General features: G+C 55.1%; 7 protein-coding genes across 7 annotated transcripts; 3 read left to right on the top strand and 4 right to left on the bottom strand.

Moving 5' to 3' along the window:
* Positions 1-184: 184 nt before the first annotated feature.
* On the top strand, positions 185-940 carry UCRPA7_5940 (putative isopenicillin n protein; the record flags this gene model as incomplete). The annotated part of the gene is made up of 1 exon (XM_007918483.1): positions 185-940. The coding sequence occupies one exon, from the start codon at positions 185-187 to the stop codon at positions 938-940; it is 756 nt and encodes a 251-aa protein (XP_007916674.1).
* A 296-nt stretch (positions 941-1236) lies between these two features.
* UCRPA7_5939 (putative duf1909-domain-containing protein) lies at positions 1237-1566 on the bottom strand (the record flags this gene model as incomplete). Its single annotated transcript, XM_007918482.1, has 3 exons — positions 1237-1362; positions 1418-1492; positions 1558-1566. 3 exons carry the CDS (start codon positions 1564-1566, stop codon positions 1237-1239), a joined length of 210 nt encoding a protein of 69 aa, XP_007916673.1.
* A 704-nt stretch (positions 1567-2270) lies between these two features.
* On the top strand, positions 2271-3270 carry UCRPA7_5938 (hypothetical protein; the record flags this gene model as incomplete). The annotated part of the gene is made up of 3 exons (XM_007918481.1): positions 2271-2379; positions 2442-2574; positions 2691-3270. The coding sequence occupies 3 exons, from the start codon at positions 2271-2273 to the stop codon at positions 3268-3270; spliced, it is 822 nt and encodes a 273-aa protein (XP_007916672.1).
* Positions 3271-3941: 671 nt separating this feature from the next.
* UCRPA7_5937 (putative duf1479 domain protein) lies at positions 3942-5417 on the top strand (the record flags this gene model as incomplete). Its single annotated transcript, XM_007918480.1, has 1 exon — positions 3942-5417. One exon carries the CDS (start codon positions 3942-3944, stop codon positions 5415-5417), a length of 1476 nt encoding a protein of 491 aa, XP_007916671.1.
* A 448-nt stretch (positions 5418-5865) lies between these two features.
* On the bottom strand, positions 5866-6778 carry UCRPA7_5936 (putative endoplasmic reticulum transmembrane protein; the record flags this gene model as incomplete). The annotated part of the gene is made up of 4 exons (XM_007918479.1): positions 5866-6241; positions 6366-6518; positions 6577-6662; positions 6758-6778. 4 exons carry the CDS (start codon positions 6776-6778, stop codon positions 5866-5868), a joined length of 636 nt encoding a protein of 211 aa, XP_007916670.1.
* A 990-nt stretch (positions 6779-7768) lies between these two features.
* Positions 7769-8971, bottom strand: UCRPA7_5935 (putative sorbitol dehydrogenase protein; the record flags this gene model as incomplete). Its single annotated transcript, XM_007918478.1, has 2 exons — positions 7769-8699; positions 8772-8971. 2 exons carry the CDS (start codon positions 8969-8971, stop codon positions 7769-7771), a joined length of 1131 nt encoding a protein of 376 aa, XP_007916669.1.
* Positions 8972-12461: 3490 nt separating this feature from the next.
* On the bottom strand, positions 12462-14334 carry UCRPA7_5934 (putative zinc finger protein sfp1-like protein; the record flags this gene model as incomplete). Its single annotated transcript, XM_007918477.1, has 3 exons — positions 12462-12620; positions 12675-13971; positions 14135-14334. 3 exons carry the CDS (start codon positions 14332-14334, stop codon positions 12462-12464), a joined length of 1656 nt encoding a protein of 551 aa, XP_007916668.1.
* Between the last annotated feature and the right edge of the window lie 3374 nt (positions 14335-17708).

Here is a 17708-nt window from a genome sequence, read left to right as displayed (position 1 = left end):
ACATCCAGTGCCAGGGCCGGACGCGCCGCTCTATGAAAATCTCCTGGCACCAAACCAGTGGCCATCGGAAGAGGTGCTGCCCAACTTCCGTGCCACATTCACAGAGTGAGTTCAAAGATACTTTAGACTGTTCACATTTCCCTTTCCTGCCACACATAAGACTCATACCATACGCGGAAGATACATGAATCGCATGGGCAAGATCTCCATCGCCTTCACCTCCCTGATCGCCGAGGCCATCAAGCTCCCGCCGGACGCCTTCAACAAGTACTTTGACGCCGACCAGCAGCACAAGCTCAAGATCGTCAAGTACCCGGACGTGGGCGAGCTCGGCGGCGCCGGCAAGGAGGGCAACCAGGGCGTCGGCCCGCACAAGGACTCGATGCTCACGAGCTACCTGCTGCAGGCGAGCAGCCACCGCGGCCTGCAGGTGCAGAACGTCAAGGGCGAGTGGATCGACGCGCCGCCGATCGACGGCACGCTCGTCGTCGCCATCGGGCAGGGCATGGAGGCGCTGACGCAGGGCGTGTGCGTGTCGACGACGCACCGCGTGCTCTCGCCCCAGGCGGGCCAGGGGGCGCGCTTCTCGATCCCCTTCTTCCAGGGCGTGCGGGGCGGCGCCGACTTTGAGGACCTGGAGACCGTGGGCGTCGGCCAGGTCCCGGAGGAAGTCAAGGAGCAGCGGCGTAAGGTGCTGGAGGTCAATGGAGGTAGGCTGGACGATGTTGAGTTCACCTTCAGACGCGGAGGGGTGGCGAAGACGCTTGGGGAGGCTACTCTCCGCAACAGGGTGAAGAGCCATCCTGATGTTGGTGAGAGGTGGTATCCGGACATCCTGGCGCAAATTAGGGAGGAGCAGAGGCGGCTCCAGGCGGCCAAAGAGGCAAAGGAAAACATCTCTGAGCTGAACACACAACCTAAGGCTGTAGAGGCACACTAGATCCAGAGTAGGCACAGGCCATGAAGAGAGATTGTTGAAATAGGAAATCATGATGCGCAAGGCATCGTCTATTCAGTTGCTGAAATATTCAGTACCAGTCCATGAAAAATGTCAAATCCTACGCCTTTTGCTAATGCGCTCTTCGTAACTCCGTGTAGACCCCACTCCGCGCGAATGGTCATATTCCATGCCTTGAAGCCTCTCCAATCTATGCCGTAGACGCAAAGCTCGGGAAGCAATCCGGAAGGGTCTTGCTGTGCTTGTTGACGGCGTGCTCGGTGAGTCTATATGGAGTGTCAGCTGATGAAGAGGCGGGCGGCCTGCAGAGTCTTTGCGACAAGGAATACGTACGCCTTTTCACGAGTTGTCTTCAGGAAAGTGGCCTTGCAGATGTTGCATTGGATGTCCATGGCAGCAGCGTTCTACTCTTCAATTAGCCGACCTGTGCCGCGATGTTCTCAATTCTCAGGTCCGTACAATCTTCAGCTGGGACTTGGCAGTGCCCTTTGCGTCCTTCGCATTGCGCTCGCGCTTCTGCTGGGCTCTGGCTCCCTAAAGCGGCTTATTAGTGACTGGCCTATAGATTGGTCTTCGAGGACGCAATATCATATACGTACGTTACCCATGTCGAATGTTATGAAAGGCGTCGGCTTGGAAAGAGTCGGAAATCAAATTTCGGGGTTGTGGTGGTTGTGATAAGGCGGGATCGCTGTGGAGGAAGAAATTTTGGCGGTTGTCGCCTTGAAAGCGGATGGAGGGGGATGCTGTGTTAGCCACGCTAAAGATCATGACAAACAGCGCTTTTTCTGGCACTTGAGGCGATCGGCAGGGTCTAGAAACGTTCTATTATGCGGCACAGACCATCTCCAACCGCAGAGCTGAACGCTACGTCTCTAACTTGACTCGGCGGCCGGAGACCCGCGACTCATTCTACCACAGTTACAAACCGTGCAATAATTGAGCAATGCCATCTATTGTTGCAATTGAAACGGACGAGATCCATAACCAACGCGTTTAAAATCACACTTATACGTCTCACAAGCAAGAGATCAGCTCTACGTCTCTCATGCCCAAATAGAACTAAAGTGAAACGAAACAGGCGGGGAGCCGGATGCCGTATCCCTAGAGCCGTTTCATGAATCAAAACTCGCTACCTTAACATCGGTTTTATACTCAATTACGGGCGCGTGGCTTTTCAGATCTTTAATCTCGGGTCCTAGGCCGTGCCAAAGGAGAAACTATCTCCATCCAACCGGAATTTATCTTTCCAATACCACCCTACTTACCATCCCTACCTACACATCACTAGGGATTGCTGGTCAGAGCCGCAATGGGCAATCACGGTGTACCGGCATGGGAGGAGATCAGCCTGGATGAGTTCAAGGACGCGCTTCAGAGATATTCACCCTTAATCGAAGACGTGTCCAAGTCCAGAGGCGGTAAGTCATGCGCCGTCTTTTGAATGAGACTGAGGATACGGAATCTCTAACTGTTACGCTAGCCAAGGGAGGTCAGAAGACTCTGGCGGAATTAGACCGGTACAGATACGTTGATGCTCCTCAGTCCTTCAGTCTGCAGAGTGCTGGCAAAGTAATGGGACTTGATGATGTCAAAAGTCTAGTCGAGTGGAAGCTGTAAGTCCTGAAAATCCAGCTGATCTCTATGCTGGTATCATGCGTACTTTGATTCACACAATCAACAACACTCACTTCCTAATCCGAGGTCGATCGATCTGACTTGGCAATGATAGACGACATGGCAAATTCCGGCCAACGCTTATGAAGCTCGTTTCATCAAATGATTCGTCTTTTGTTCAAGATACTATCAAGCAAGCTAGGATAAGCTACCAAAAGGACAAGGATGTTTCCGCAGCTCTCGCTATATTAACCAAGCTCAAGGGCATAGGTCCGGCAACAGCCTCCCTTCTTCTTGCAATCCTCGATCCTGAGCATGTACCCTTCTTTGGAGATGAAGTTTTCTATTGGCTCTGCTGCGATGGCAAGGTCTTGCCTATCAAGTACAACGCTAAGGAATACAAGGAATTGAACGAACACTCGAGGAAGCTTGCGAAGCGTCTTGGAGTAAAGGCGATTGACATCGAGCAGGTCGCATATGTCCTGATGAAGCAGCCGGGTGAAACACCGGTCAAGGACGAAGCGCCGAAAGAAAAGGACACGAAGGCAGCAGGTCACAAGGCGACGGCCAAACCTGCCAGCAAATCTCAGGCCGCAGTGCCAGCAAAGACGGCGGCAAAGAGGAAACAGAGATCCGAAGACGACACGGATCAAGAGCCTTCTGTGCGACGGTCACGACGAGGACAGCGTGTCTGAGCAGACAGACAGGAGCACGGAACCCGGTAACACGGATATATATCATCATCGCATGCACACTATGGAAGAGCCGGAATGGCTTGTTAAGGTGGCCAAGCCACTTTCTCGAAATTTCCTAGCGGCTCTTCCTCTTAGTCCGTCTCAGCCCTGTCGATAAGATACGACGTTACCGTCACCGAGAAAAACCTTGTAGAGTACGGTAGAGGGAAGACATTTCCGCCTCATCTCGCCCGAAGCGAGGGAAAACTCCCTATTGGAGCGTTCTGGGGGGGGGCTAGCGTGGAACGTCTCAGGCGGGCTGACGGGCCGTGTGTGCGGCCTCGACTTACACCCACGTTGGCGGACGGCGACCCAACCAGGATCTGCCATTTCAATATGGAACTCAAAGGGTATCCATCCTTAGATCCGCAAATGATATCCACATGGGCAATCTGCATGGGCATCGTGGGTTGAGATAAACGAAGTCCGTGTCTATATGATCAGTCTCGGACGCCCACGGTAACAACTTACCGCAGTTATGGAAACAGCGGTTATTGACTGCTTATAATCACTTTGGAGTTTCCCGTACTTCAAACCAACCAACTATCACAATATCCTCATTTTACATTGTCTCTGTACTTGTCTTCTCTGTGAGATATTCTTATCTATGTCATCAGGTGGACTAATCAAGCATGATAATAACCCCTCGAGCACCAATCCTTCGAAAGCTAGGAATACATAAGACCTCTGGCAAGAATGAGAAGGCAAGCATGTCCCCACTTGACGGAACACATCCGATATCATTGCCTATGAGATTTGCCAAAATCAAGACAGACATCGTGTCCGGAAAAGAAGAGGCTATATCAGCATCATGGAAGCGGCTGCTACATGCACTACGGGAGGAGGTTGATTGCATAGCTTCTCACAACCCAGATATCATCCCCACGATCGACTTCAAAGACATTAGCAACACCGCAAAGGCCGAGTGCTTCTCGCGAGACCTGAGGAAGCGCGGCGCGGGCATCATCCGCGGAGTCATTCCCCAGGAGGAAGCCCTGGGCTACAAGAGGGAAGCCATCGAGTATCTCGCCTCGAACCCGCAGACGCGAGCCTTCCCGGCCGCCGCACCCCAGCTTTACGAGCTCTACTGGAGCCCGCCGCAGATCAAGGCGCGCGCACACCCGCGGCTTCTCGCCGCCCAGCGCTTCGCCATGAACACCTGGCGCCCCAGCCGGCCCGGCGCGCCCGTGACGCCCGACTTCCCCGTCACCTACGCGGACCGGCTGCGGATGCGCGCGCCAGGCGACGCCAGCCTGTCGGCGGCGGCGCACGTCGACGGCGGCAGCGTCGAGCGGTGGGAGCCGGACGGCTACGGGCGCGCGGGCACGTACGCGGCGGTGCTGGGCGGCGCGTGGGAGGCGTACGACCCCTGGGACAGCAGCGCGCGGCTGCGCGTCACGAGCGACCTGTACAACGGCGCCGGCTCGTGCAGCCTGTTCCGCATGTTCCAGGGCTGGCTGGCGCTGAGCCGCATCGCGCCCGGCGAGGGCTCGCTGCTCGTGTGTCCGATGCTGCAGCTCGCGACGGCGTACTTCCTGCTGCGGCCGTTCTTCTCGCCCAGGCAGGCGCCCGTCATGGCTGGCCAGGGCTTTCTCGACGAGGCGAATTGGGTCCTCGACCGCGCGCAGACGAGCGTCCTCCATGGTGCACTGCCGTCGTACATGCAGGAGCTCAACAGCGTGCTGCACCCGCACTTGCAGCTCGATAGGAGCCTGGTGCCGATACCTGCAGTCGAGCCGGGTGACTATGTCATCTGGCACCCGGACTTGATTCACAAGGTTGACGAGGTGCACCGCGGGCAGCTAGATAGTAGTGTCATGTACATCCCCGCCTGTCCCCTGACTCAAACGAACGCATTGTTCCTGTCGCGGCAGCGGAAGGCATTCCTGTTAGGCTATCCGGGTCCTGATTTTGAGGGCGGCAAAGGGGAGAGTAGCCACATGGGACGTCCCGGAGTACAGGAGATCAACGATGCTGGTGGGGAGGATGCTCTGCGAGCCATGGGCTTGATGCCATGGGAAGAAGAAGAGGCGTCAAGCGACTCGGAACGGGAGGTCTTGGCGGTTGCGAATGCGATCTTATTTCCTGACCAATTCGACATGATATAGACTAATACTTAGCGACTACGAGAGCCAATGTTGAAAGGCGTTTATTCGGGGATGCACTAGAATAATAGACTCATAGATCCTATAGACAGCTCACAGCACACAGTTAGCGCAAGCGCGCACACAAATTAGAAATGAGAAGAGCATCTCGGCATTTTTCTGTGAAAATCGTACACGCATGACGCCGGCAGCAATCGTGAAGCAAACCTAGATATGCTATTTTCAGTCCTCCCAGCACCACGCCGTTGACCAAGACTAAGAAAAGTCCACAACCAGCCTCCGCTCCAGATGCCCCTGTCCTTGGCTTGGCATCACCATCAACAGCATCAGAGCTCATCTTCCGGCGCAAATGAAGACACCCCCCTGAGCTGGTCACCTCCCTTCGTCGAATCTTCCACTACATCCTGTCAACATAAGCTCCTCAGAGCCGGTAGCCACAGGATCGATCGCCTTAATTATCTTTCTTAGGACCAGTCTGCTGCGTCCGGCCATACTTCTCCGTCAGGTCCATGTACTCCTTGTTCAGGCTGTCGGCCTGCTTCTTGAGCGTGGCAATGTCCTCGTCCTTCTTGTCGAGGGCCTTCTTGAGGCGGGCGATCTCGCCGGGCTCGCCGGCGGCCGCGAGCTTCTCGGCCTGCTTAGTGTTCTTGTCGGTGCCCTCATACTGCTTGATCTTCTCCTCCAGGCGCAGGACCTCGAGGATCATGATGTACGTGCGGTTGAGGATCAGCGACAGGAACAGCGTGAAGCCGCACAGGTACATGTTGCGCTGCGAGTAGAACTTGCGCGCCTGCACCTCGAGGCGCTCGTGGCCCATGATTGCGGGTCTATCCGTGGAGGCTAGGTTAGCTTGCGGGTTCACTGATGCCATGACGTATGGCGCGGGAGCTCGGGGGAAAAGATGTTTGACTTTGTATATTCTGGTCTTGTTACGATAGGGGCAAAACATACGCATTCTTTCCATTGCTCTCCGAGGCGGCCGCGAGCTCGAGCTGGACGCGGTAGACCCTGTTCACACTATCGATGAACAGGATGAGGATGAATATGAACGTTATCTTCAACCCGTATTGTAATTTCGCTACGTAGCGATTCTCGGAGATGAAGCTGTGTACGAGCACTGTTAGCTTGTTGAAGAAGCAGCTGGTTATGGAGGCAAACATACGTGAACATCTTTCTCCTGACGGAGAAGGGGAGTGGCACGATGAGCAGCATGAACAGCGCCATCTCTGCCACAAGGAGCAGGAAGACCTAGCAAGTACGTCAGTAGAGGTCCCGGTAATCCAAATTGGGAGAGCAGTGGTATCTCAAGCTTGAATGCTCAAGAGACGAGCTGAAGAGCTTACCAAAGTGTAGTAGAGAGTCATCGTGACGGTCTTGTGAGGTAGCTAGGTAGCTTCGGGTACGGCTGAGAGGGGAAGACGGGAGCTGAAGAGGGGTAGTTGCCAACGAAGCGGTCAAATTGTTTACGTTGGAGAGAATTAGAGAAGTAGAGGGCAGTGAGGAGATTCCGTGACTGCGATCGGACGGTAGTTATACGAGACAAAAAGGTGGTGTTGAGAAAGCTGAAGGAAAAAGGTGGCCAGTTGAGTTACCTGGGAAGTTGAGCTTTCGTGGCCCTCGTCAGTGGGCAGGGATCTGGGCAGTCAACAACGTCATCTGTGGCTTGACACCGTGTGCTGAGCACAGACCACTCTCTCGCACTGCCACCCAGCCCACCTCATGTCGAGGGCCAAAGGCATGTGATGTCAGGTACGGGACAACCGTTACTTAATTACCTTGTCAAGCAAGAGAAGCAATTTTGAGGTTTCATTTAATAAGATCGGACACTATTCATGATGTTTCAGAGACTACACAGGGAAGTTTGAATGATTGATCGTTCTACAAGGCCCAATTCACTCAGACATCGATCAGTGACAACTAGGTTGTGAAGTCTCCGCCCCGCGCCAGAAATTATAAGAACACTTTTTGTATTTCAGAGACGTGAGAGATGTATATGCGATCTGTCAAAAACGGTATCCTCAATCCCAAGAGGCATCATGTCTGAAATCTATCATGCTGGACACTGAAGGAAATTGCTGCTCCGGACAATCCCGCCAAGTGAAACCCCGTCGAAAAAATGCCTTCCAATTGCATCCAAAATGGAGGGGAATCGTCGACTGTCTCGCTCTTCCCACATGTAAAGGTAAAGGTAAAAAGGTGACATTGCTTCGTAATTGCAACCAGGCATCAATTGCCAATGCCGGCTCATGAAATCTTTGCAAGAGCCGGACTCTAGATCTTTCCGGCTCCGCATCCTTCCAATTCCTCCCCCGGTCTCTGATCCAAATGCTTTCCCGCATCTCGTGAGATGCTTCTCAATCCAGGCTCTGGATCTGGACCTTGATGGCGCCCGTCTTGGGGTCCGCGGCCGTGTCAAAGGCCTTGAGCGCATCCTCGAGCTGGAAGCGGTGCGTGACGAGCTTGGACATGTCGATGACGCCGTTCTCGACCAGGCGGATGGCGCGCGGCCAGGTGTTGGAGTAGCGGTACTGGAACTGCAGGTCGACCTCGCGGACGCTGGCGCGCATGAACTCCATGTTGATCTGGTTGCGGCCGACGCCAATGACAAACACCTTGCCGCCGAACTTGACCGCCCAGATGGCCGCGTTGATGCTGCTCTCGACGCCCGTGCACTCGATCGCCACGGCCGGCTCGACGCCGCCGAACGATTTCACGACAGCCTTGGCGGCGTCCTCGGGCCCCGCCCGCTCGACCTTGTGCGTGATCACCGAGGGGCACACCTCCTTGGCGAAGGCCAGGCGGCCCTCGTCGATGTCGGTGATGACGATGGGGCACGCGCCGGCGGCCTTGACGCACAGCAGGGTGATGAGGCCGATGGGGCCGGCGCCGCAGATCAGCACCGGGTCGCCGATGGTGATGTGGGCGCGCTGCATGCCGGCGAGGGCGACGCTGAGGGGCTCGAGCATGGCGCCGTTCTCGTAGGACATGTTGCCGATCTTGTGGCACCACACGGCCGGGTGATTCACGTACCGCCGCAGCAGACCCGGGACGGGCGGGGTGGAGAGGAAGTCGACGGCCTCGCAGCCGTTGTAGCGGCCTGTCAGGCACGGCTCGCAGGCGTTGCAGATGACCTGGGGCTCGACGGCGACGCGGTCGCCCACCTTGAGGCTCGTCACATCGGGGTGAACGGCGATAATCTCGCCCGCGGACTCATGACCGAGAATGTGATCTCCGTTTACGATCATGGGGCCAATGCAGCCGGCGTGCCAGAAGTGGACATCAGATCTGGAGCATCTTGTTAGTCTTTCCGGCTACACACGGAACAAATGGAGCTTGTAAGTCAGGGCGCCTCCTTACCCGCAGATGCCAGTACTCCTGATGGCAATGGTGACCTGTCCCGGCTTGAGGTCCTCTCCCTTCTGCACGCTCTCCAGCGAAGGAGCGGCGTCAGCGATCCATAGATCGTGCTTGGGGTTTGTGAAGATGCCAATGTTGTTCTTTGTCGCCTTGGTCACGCCGCCGGCGGCAGGCGCGGTATCGATGGCAGAGGGGCTCATTCTGACGGCTCTATGGGGGGACAGCTCAAGGAACGAAGGAAGCAGGTAGTAGAGGCGTGTCAGAGTATTTGGAGAAGGAAGCCCAGGAGGTGAACGGAGGTGGGGGTAGTACAGCAATGGGAAGGAAAAGGGTGTCTCTTGATATATATACTGATCAACCAGGCTGGCCTAGTCTAATGTTAGTAGCAAGAGCTTCACACACACACACAGAAAGAGAGGACAGGGTCTGCCGACTTCGCATATCGTCTCGTCTTTTATCTCGTTTCAAGCTCTCTCATAGGACGGATGAGGTAGCTAAGGTCTTCTCTCTCATCGTCAGGTCCCACGCGGTGCCGCTTCTGTGGCCCCCCCAGAAAAGTTCCGCTTGGTCCTACGCCAGCCCCCAGGCCCAGCGCAAGTCGCAAAGTCACCGACGCCAACGATCCAGCATTCAGGTCCAGGTCCAGGTCCAGGTCCAGGTCCAGGTCCAGGTCCGGGATCGTGGTGACGGATGTGGGGTTTCCCAGGTTGCCTCACCTCTTCCCACTCTATTGCACTACTACGCAGCGATACAGTAGGTCGTGGAGAGTGTGTGGATTGGAGGGGTCTCGGCAGCTGCAAGCCCGACGCGGACTACGCTGTAGTGCCCCAGAGTGAGTTGCGCGCCAATCACGGATGTCGGGATGGCTCCAAAGTTGCAAAAGTCACACAAGTCATGCCCTCTCCCGCCGCCGGTCGAGTGCCACAGAGTCCACTAATCCGAGGTTTTTGCGTCTCTCTGACCCGCGCGTCCACGAGTCCACGAGGCCACGATGGCCGTGACTACGCAGGAGGTATGATTATGGAGGGGCCGGCATACCTACCTAGGTACTATGCAGTAGGTACATTACATTATGGCACTCCCACTAGGTAGCATCCGTCGGCACAAGAAAATGGACTTCTGAGTAAGAGTACGAGATAGATAGCTGGGTGTTCAATTTCCATGGAGGTCACATTGTTCCTTTTCTGGAAGCCAGAGACGGCGGGGAGATATCGGCGTTGGATCTGGGTGCGTGAGTGAGAAACCAAGAAATTCTCCATGCTCGTCGGGGCAAACGGCGCTGTCTTCCCCGGTGGGATGTCAGAATACAGTACTACCTAACGTTAGTACCTGACCACCCACCCCCTGTCCCTTTCCCGCCGGGCGTGGGTGACCCTCCGCGCGACCACCTCACTCAGCCTCTTCTTCCATCTGTCTCTAACATGAGATCGTGTCACCCGCTTCTGGCGACAGATCCCCAGTATGTCTGGATCTAATTTCTGGCGCGAGAAATTCTGCCTCTCACATGCCCATCGTACATGCGCCGCCAGTCCCAAATCCGCATGCAAAGAAGCGGTCGCCCGCCGATAGCCGCTCATGTAGCCGTGATGTTCTCCCAAAGAGGCCGGGTGCTGGAGACGGGACATTGGGGACCTTAGGGGGGGATCCACCACATGTTGAGCCGCCCGAGTCCCGGTCAAGGAAACCTCTTTAGCCGTTGTTGCATGCCTCCATCTATGGGGCGTAAGGGGAGGGATCGGTGGGCCGGGGGTTCCCTCTAGCGATGTCATCCTGGCCATGATGCAGGCCATCCATCGGATTCAAGACGGGCGGCACTTAGGCACTATTGCCGCCAAGTGCCATGTAAACAGACAAATCCGTATGTAGGAAACCCATAGCTCTCTTCCTTCATGCCGCACCGACCAGTGGCTTGCGGCGTGGGATGGATGTCTTCCTGCCCCCCCAGCTGGCTCGAAGATGTCTAGATCTGGCCGTAGGAGCTTGTGTATAAGTGCCGATTGACGAAGAAGGTCGCTGTGCCAGCTCTGGACATAGGAGAGCTTCGTACCCTTGCACATCATCAGCTGTGTCTAGGAAAAGCAAGCCCCCGTATCAGCCACTAGCCGCTCTGATGTCACTGGCTTCCACATGTCATATCATGTCGATAGACAAGTCGCAGTCTGATCCTGGCAGTAGTACCTGGGTAGTGGCCTTAGCCGCAGCTGCGGCTCGTCGTTCTCCATCTTGACAGATAGTCGCCACTGTATATGCCAAGCGTCGAATGCCAATAAGATACGAAGACTGGCCCGTCCTCTACGTTCCCTAGTGTATATGTCTTTCTATGACTTGTGGTTGGAGGTTCAGAACGACCAGATACCAAGAAGCGCTGCCTTTCCCCCCCAGACATAGGGAAAGAGGCCATCAGCAAGTCTCAGTCGAGATATTGTATCGCACTAGCCTTCTGCGATGCACGTCTCTTATCTCCTAACCGGTAGTTAAGCATCCCCAAGCAAGCGAACGAGACCGATTCAGCACTGACGAATGACGAAAACTCGTATAACTGAACATCTGTATTGAGCAGAGGATATATTCCATTTCTTCGCAGAGATGTTTTGATTTCTGTCGAAAAAACAAAACAATCTATGATAGTAGCACCAGCACCAGCAACAGCAGCAGTAGTATATGACACTTTGGAAGAAAGATAGATAGTCAACTTTTCCCATACCTCGCGCCAGCAAAAAGACAAAAAGAAAAAAAAAGTCCAACAGCCAAAAAACCTGTGGGGGGACCCTTCCCCTTTTTGGGGAAAAAAGATGACAAGGAAGACCCTCCAAACAAACGCTCCAGAAATAGGAAGAAAAAGAAGCATCCCTCCGCCCCTGTCTTGTTCACGCCTGTTTTCTCTGCTAGGAAAACGATTCCCTGCCCCTGAGAGTGGACAAGAGCAGAACGAAACAAAAACAAAAGATGTATCCATAAGCACAAACATTTTATATTCCACTCATTCCTAATGGCCTGCCGCCCCCTTCCCCTGTTCTGTGCATCCCCTCAGCCCCGCCGGATGCCTTCTTATTACATTCTAACAAGTGTAAGAGAGATGAAAAGGAAATATAAGTTGACGCCTTGCGTCAGTGCTGCTCAAGAGATCTTGGGCGTCCTTGCGGTCGGCCAAGTCAAGTCAAGCGGGTCTCCAACAATCCCGATGTTGTCCATTCTAGTCCTGTAGTTTCTGTATGGGGTTCCTCGAGCCACGGTTCGGGACGGCGGCAAGCGAGCAAGCCGTTAAGGGCTGGCGTCGATGGAGCACTTTCCCCCAAAGAAGGCGATTTCAAGAAGCCAAGAGCTGGATCCGGCATCCCTCGAGGGCGGCAGGCTCCTGTCCACAGGAGCATCCAGTCGATGTTGAAGCAAAAGCACACAAGGTCTGCGATCTATTTGGTGATGAGGTATGGGTATAAGATAGGAAAGACTCGTGCGACACCTCGGCTGATGCAATGGAATCGATGAAAAACGCCGGACGAGTATGCTGAAATCCAGTGGTTTTTTTTCCCTCCCGGAATCCCCAAAGCGATAGACAAAAGAAACATCGTAGTGTCGTATCCAGTGATCGTATATCCACTGTCAAGCCTGCTCCTGTATGGGAAAACAAAAGTCGCTTTGACTGCGGTTCGGAGAAAATCACATGTCAGGCAGGTGTGCTAGCTCTGACACTTATTGTGGCTCTTCACCGATGTTGGGCAAACCAGTCATGCCGCCCATGCCGCCGAGCCCAAGAGCCATAGGATTGTTGCTGATGGCAGCCAACGTCGCCATGGCATTTTGCTGTTGCGCTCGCAGTTCCGGGTCGCACATCGGAGAGTGCTGTTTGTGCTGTAACAATGTTAGAAGGGAAACCGATTCTGGTCAGATCTGAGAGAAACTTACATATTTGAGTCCGTTAAGGTTCTTGTATCGCTTGCCGCATACATCGCACTTGAAGGGCTTCTCCTTCTCCATGCCCATCGTTCCAGGATAGGGCGCGGATGTCTCGGGGTTCACAATTGAAAAGGTTCCGTCACCGTTTTCGTGGAGCTGCTGTGTGGAGTGACCGTGAGTCTTGTGGTACTTCAAGCCATTCTGATTCTTGTAAGCCTTCTCGCAACCAATGACTGGGCACTTGAATGGCTTGTGCTCCTCCTGCATGACCAGGGGTGCCAATTGCTGCAGCAGAGCAGCGGTATCGGTTCCGGGAGGGAATTGGCTCGGATCCAGGCCGAATTGAGCGAATTGGTTGTTAATATTCCGCTGCTGATTTATCATCCCGCCGCCGGGGCTGTAGAGTCGCTTCGCAGGATCGTCGATGGTTCCGAAATCCAAGCCACCATTAGTGCCGTTGCCGAATCCCATGTTGAACTGGTTGCCATTAAGACCATTCAGATTGAGATTTCCAAGGTTCATCTTCATGGACATGCCCGGAAGATCCTCGTCCATGTCTCCGGTCGTGATGTCGCCAAACTGAGCCTGTCCCCGGTTAGAGAAAGGCTGGGTCGTCAAGGTGGGGGTATTGACCGAGGATACTGTAGGATTGTTCTGGAAGCCAAAGCTTGCCGCGGCCGGAGTCGTTGGCTGTGATGTCCGGAGAGCTTGCTGTGGCAGACCAGAACTGTTGAGGTGCAGCTGCGGTCGCTGCTGCTGGCCAAACATCTGGCGAGTCTGCTGGATGGTCGTCTGGCTGTCATCCATATCCATCGGCCCAAGCGCATCGTCCATCTCCATGTCCCCTACAGCGTCCATCTCGTCATTCAGTTGGGACATGGACACGTGCTTCTGACCTGAAGACCCGGGCATCGCCTGTTGCTGCTGGCGCATCATCTGGCCGATGCCACCCATCCCCATACCTCCAGGAGGTGTGGTCACTTGCCTGTTCTGCTGGCCCATCTGTCCTTGGGCTTGCATTGGAGTCTGCTGGGTCATAGTCGGCGTGGACGGTACAGGCCTGGCGCTGGGCGTTCTCTGTGCTGACGGCAGACCAGGCATCTGACCAAAGTTCCTCATAGACTGAGGGGTGGGTTGAGTATGGTTCTCCTCATAATGCTGTAGAAGATCATGCAGGGTAGGCCATATACGGTCACAGCAAGTAAAGTCGCGCATGAAGTTAGCTTCTAGCTTGGGGATATAGGAGGATGAGTGGAACGACGGCGACTGGTGGGTCAAGTAGGGTGAGGTTCCTTGCATCATGATACTATATAGCGCATTGATGTTAGCTCTGTAGACTGCAAGTCTGAAGTTGATGGAGCCGATCTCAAGACAGTGCAGTGACTCGAGGAGGATGATAGACTAGGGAGGGATGCGCAGAGCGCAATGTAGCCATGTGAGAGAATCGGAGATAGATGGACTAGACGTACTCATCTCTAATGAAACTGCCGACGGAGATACCTCCCCAACTCATTCCGCCCATCATGCTGCCGGCCAGCGACTCTCTGCGGGGGCGGCCGGTCGGGTCGCGATTGGGGTTGATCATGGAGATGGGCTTGGGGCCGGCGCTGACGAACGAGTCCTGGCGACTGCGGCCCATGGCCGAGTCGAGAGAAGGGCCTGTAGTCATGTCGATGTCGATGTCTGCAATGTCGACGTCAGAGCGACCGAGGAGCTCAGCGTCGGAGATTCTGCAGCCGGTAGCGGAGTCGACGACGTCGAGGAAGTGGTGAGTGCAGTCGTCGGGGTCGTCGAGATTGGTCGGCGACAGCGATGAGGTTGAGGTGGAGTTGCGACCGGGAGCGACGATGTCTATGGGCTTGGCTTTTGTCTTTGGGTCGCCGTCGTCGGTGGCGGCGGATGATGTGAAATTGAAGAGGGCGTCGTTGGTGCAGGTGTTCCTGGGATCGGGATCCGCACAGGCACAGTCGGCGGGAAATAGCGAGCTGGAGCTGGGCGTGGCCGGCTGAGGAGAGGGTGATGCGGAGGGAGAAGAATAATTAAGGGACCAGGGCGAATGGGAGGCAAAAGCGGGAGAGCGGTCTTCCCTGGCAGATGCAGATGCAGACACAGACGCAGTCGAGGACGAGGACGACGCAGAGGCGGAGGAGGAGGATGTAGTACCAGTAGGCGTAGTAGTAGTAGTGCGGTGGGTTAATGCAGCAGATGCAGCTGAGGAGGTGGAGGAGTAAGTCTTGTTCTGCTTCTTCTGGTGGCAGTAGGAGGGGAGGGAATCCGCTGCGGTCCCTCGATTAATGTTACCCTCAGCGTGGGCGTGGGCGTTGGTGTGGGAGACCTGAGTGGTGGGAGGAGAGTGGGCCCCGCCGCCGTCGCCGCTGCCTCGTCGTCGATAACAATTCTGCTTTTTATCGGCGGCAGCCACTGCGCTGGGTCCGGCCCCCTCGGCCACCCTGCTGTTAGTCGTCGTGTTAGTGAGGCCCTTAGTGCTGTGGATGGCCCTAGAAGACGTCCGCGACAGGCTAGACGGGCTGCCGCTGTCGGTACTTCCACTGGCTGCTGACGCTGGTTGCGCTGATGATGATGATGCTGACTCTCCCGACGCCGGTGCTGCCCCGTCACCTGCACTGTTATTCAACCACCGCAATGCGCTCTTCATGACAGTCAGTTTGGCACCAGGAAATCTGTGAATGGTGCGGGCGCGGATGGCAGAGTCTTTTCAAATGTATCACCGGAGAAATCGAGGATACAAGGATTAAAGTGAAGCTGTCACTCTTCTCTGTTTGCACGAGGCACGAAGCGATCGCGAACGCTGGTCCTGGCTGCGTGATTGTTTGTTTGTCAAGGCTGTGCACTGCGGAGAAGGAGGCGCGAAATGGGTCTCCTGGTTCTGGAAACTCGAGTAAGGTGAAGCAGTCAGTCAGATCCTGGCTGAGACCAGTCTATATGATTATGGACTGACGACCCAGTCTGGCCACGGGAGGATATGCCGCTCCGTGAAGGTTCAAGTTGCGTAGATCTGATCTGGAGAGTTCCCGCGAACTGGAATGGAGGAGATGTCTTAGATATGTCGTCAAGGCGGCAGTCTGTATGCACTATGCTGCAGCCGACACTCTGATAACGATAACGAGGTGATCGCACGGCACACACGAGGCTTGGAGATCCTGAAGCAAGGGCGGAAGAAGCGTCGTGCGTCGTGTTGTGGGTGGCCCTATCAGATGCGCCTGGTGCTGGTGTTGTCTGAGTGAGAGTGACTGAAGCCAAACCGTATAAGTGGCTAGGCAGAGGATGCTCGAGTAATGCAGCACACGCCGGACGGACTCATAGGAAAGGTAAATACAGTTCACAAGAGGATGGTTTAACCAGAAAGTATGTCTGTCTGGCTGCGGAGGAAGTATCATGCGGCTCGATATGGTAGAACAGCGACCAAGAACCACACTGGAGGACGGGATGGATGGATGTGAGTGTGTGAGCGAGTGAATGAATGGATATGAGTGATACCGTCAGCCAGCCAGTCAATTAATTCATCCAGTATACGTAGATGGACGAATGGGACATAATAAGCCAAGGTAAATGGAAGGCAAGGCAGGGAGGTAGGTAAGGTAAGGCAAGTAGAGAAGCAAGAGGGCGAATAGCATCGCATCGAGATCCAGGCCCATTCGGCCCACGGCTACACTGGCGCTCACACGCATGTTGCGTGTTGCCTGTCTGTCTGTCTGTCTGTCTATCCAGAATGGGACTGAAGCCATAACACAAACGGTAATGGTACATTTCGCCACACCTTGTTTCGCTGCGCACGCAGGTACCACATGTCAGGATCGTCGGCTTCCCTAGAAGGTCATGCCAGCAACCAGACACCAGGAGACCGGTCAACCAAGGGTGACAGACTAGGGATGCTCCTCCTCGTCCTCCCAAGAAACACTCTGATACCGTGCTAACGATCGTGCTCACGGGCAACCTTGACCTGGCGAGGGTGACCTACCGCCTTTGGACAAGGCGATCGTCTGTGCTAGAGCCAGATATTACGACAATGTCCCCAGACCCCGTGTGCGATCTTCCTCTTTCACCGTCGGCTGGCAACAAGCGCAGGCCGGCGGCGGGAGATCTCCTATGACGCACTTCCGTCTACTCCATCTCTCTCTGATTGACGAGCGAATGCTGGGCTGGCTGGCTGGCTGGGAAAACAAGACACCGCCTGCTGCAGCTGCACATTGTGAGCATCAGTAAACTAATGTCATGGCATGATATCCCTACCGTCGAAACGCCGCACCCCCGGACAAGGGCTTCAGAACAGTACTAGCCTCGCAGCCCTGCTGCATGCTGCAGGCCCGAATGGTCACTGCCCCAAGGAGCCAATGGGGATCTGATGAACTAGATGGGCCAAACGTTCCGGCGTCCAGTGTGTTCCTGGTCGTATGGTACCTATCTAGTGCCAGGCCGCCGCCTGTCAATCAATCATCCATCGAAACTCTGGGCGGCGCGGGTTTACTCTAGAGTATCTCTACTAATCCTGCCATAACGACGAGACTCTTTGCAGCTGGTGGTTGCCACTAACAGGCAGTCTAGCCGGGGCCAATTACTCGACAACTTACAGGGCTGGACGCGTTGCATTGCTTGTTCCGCTGGACTTGACTCATACAAACCACGCCTCCCACGCCACTAGGCCGTGCTTCTTATTGGACTCTTCCCCTTTCCAGAATCACCGTGAGTCTTCCGGTGAGCCGCACCGCTATTGTTCTTGAAGTCAGCAGCAGGGCGTAGGCAGACACGATAGTTTCTCACGAGACGAGGGGACAAGAGGAAGGGTGGTAGCATTTCCCTGATCGACTCTCCAACCTCTTTCAAAATGACAACTGACAAGATCGAGACAGGAGACGGCGGACCCAGCCCAGGAGATCGTCCAGCTAAGAGCAATTAAGATCCACCTGTAAAGTGTTGCTGCAGTCCTGACTTGATTCGCGCGGGCGACGAGAGGCTGCGAGGCCTGACGGTAGGCGGCGGCCCAGGGCATACGGGCGCTGTGCGGGCCTTCTTCCAAGCGACGGG

The sequence above is a fragment of the Phaeoacremonium minimum genome (assembly GCF_000392275.1).
Source record: "Phaeoacremonium minimum UCRPA7 unplaced genomic scaffold PA7_03_scaffold_442, whole genome shotgun sequence".
NCBI lineage: Eukaryota > Fungi > Ascomycota > Sordariomycetes > Togniniales > Togniniaceae > Phaeoacremonium > Phaeoacremonium minimum.
The sequence above is the reverse complement of the archived record's forward strand: the minus strand, read 5'-3'. Positions and strand labels throughout refer to the sequence as shown.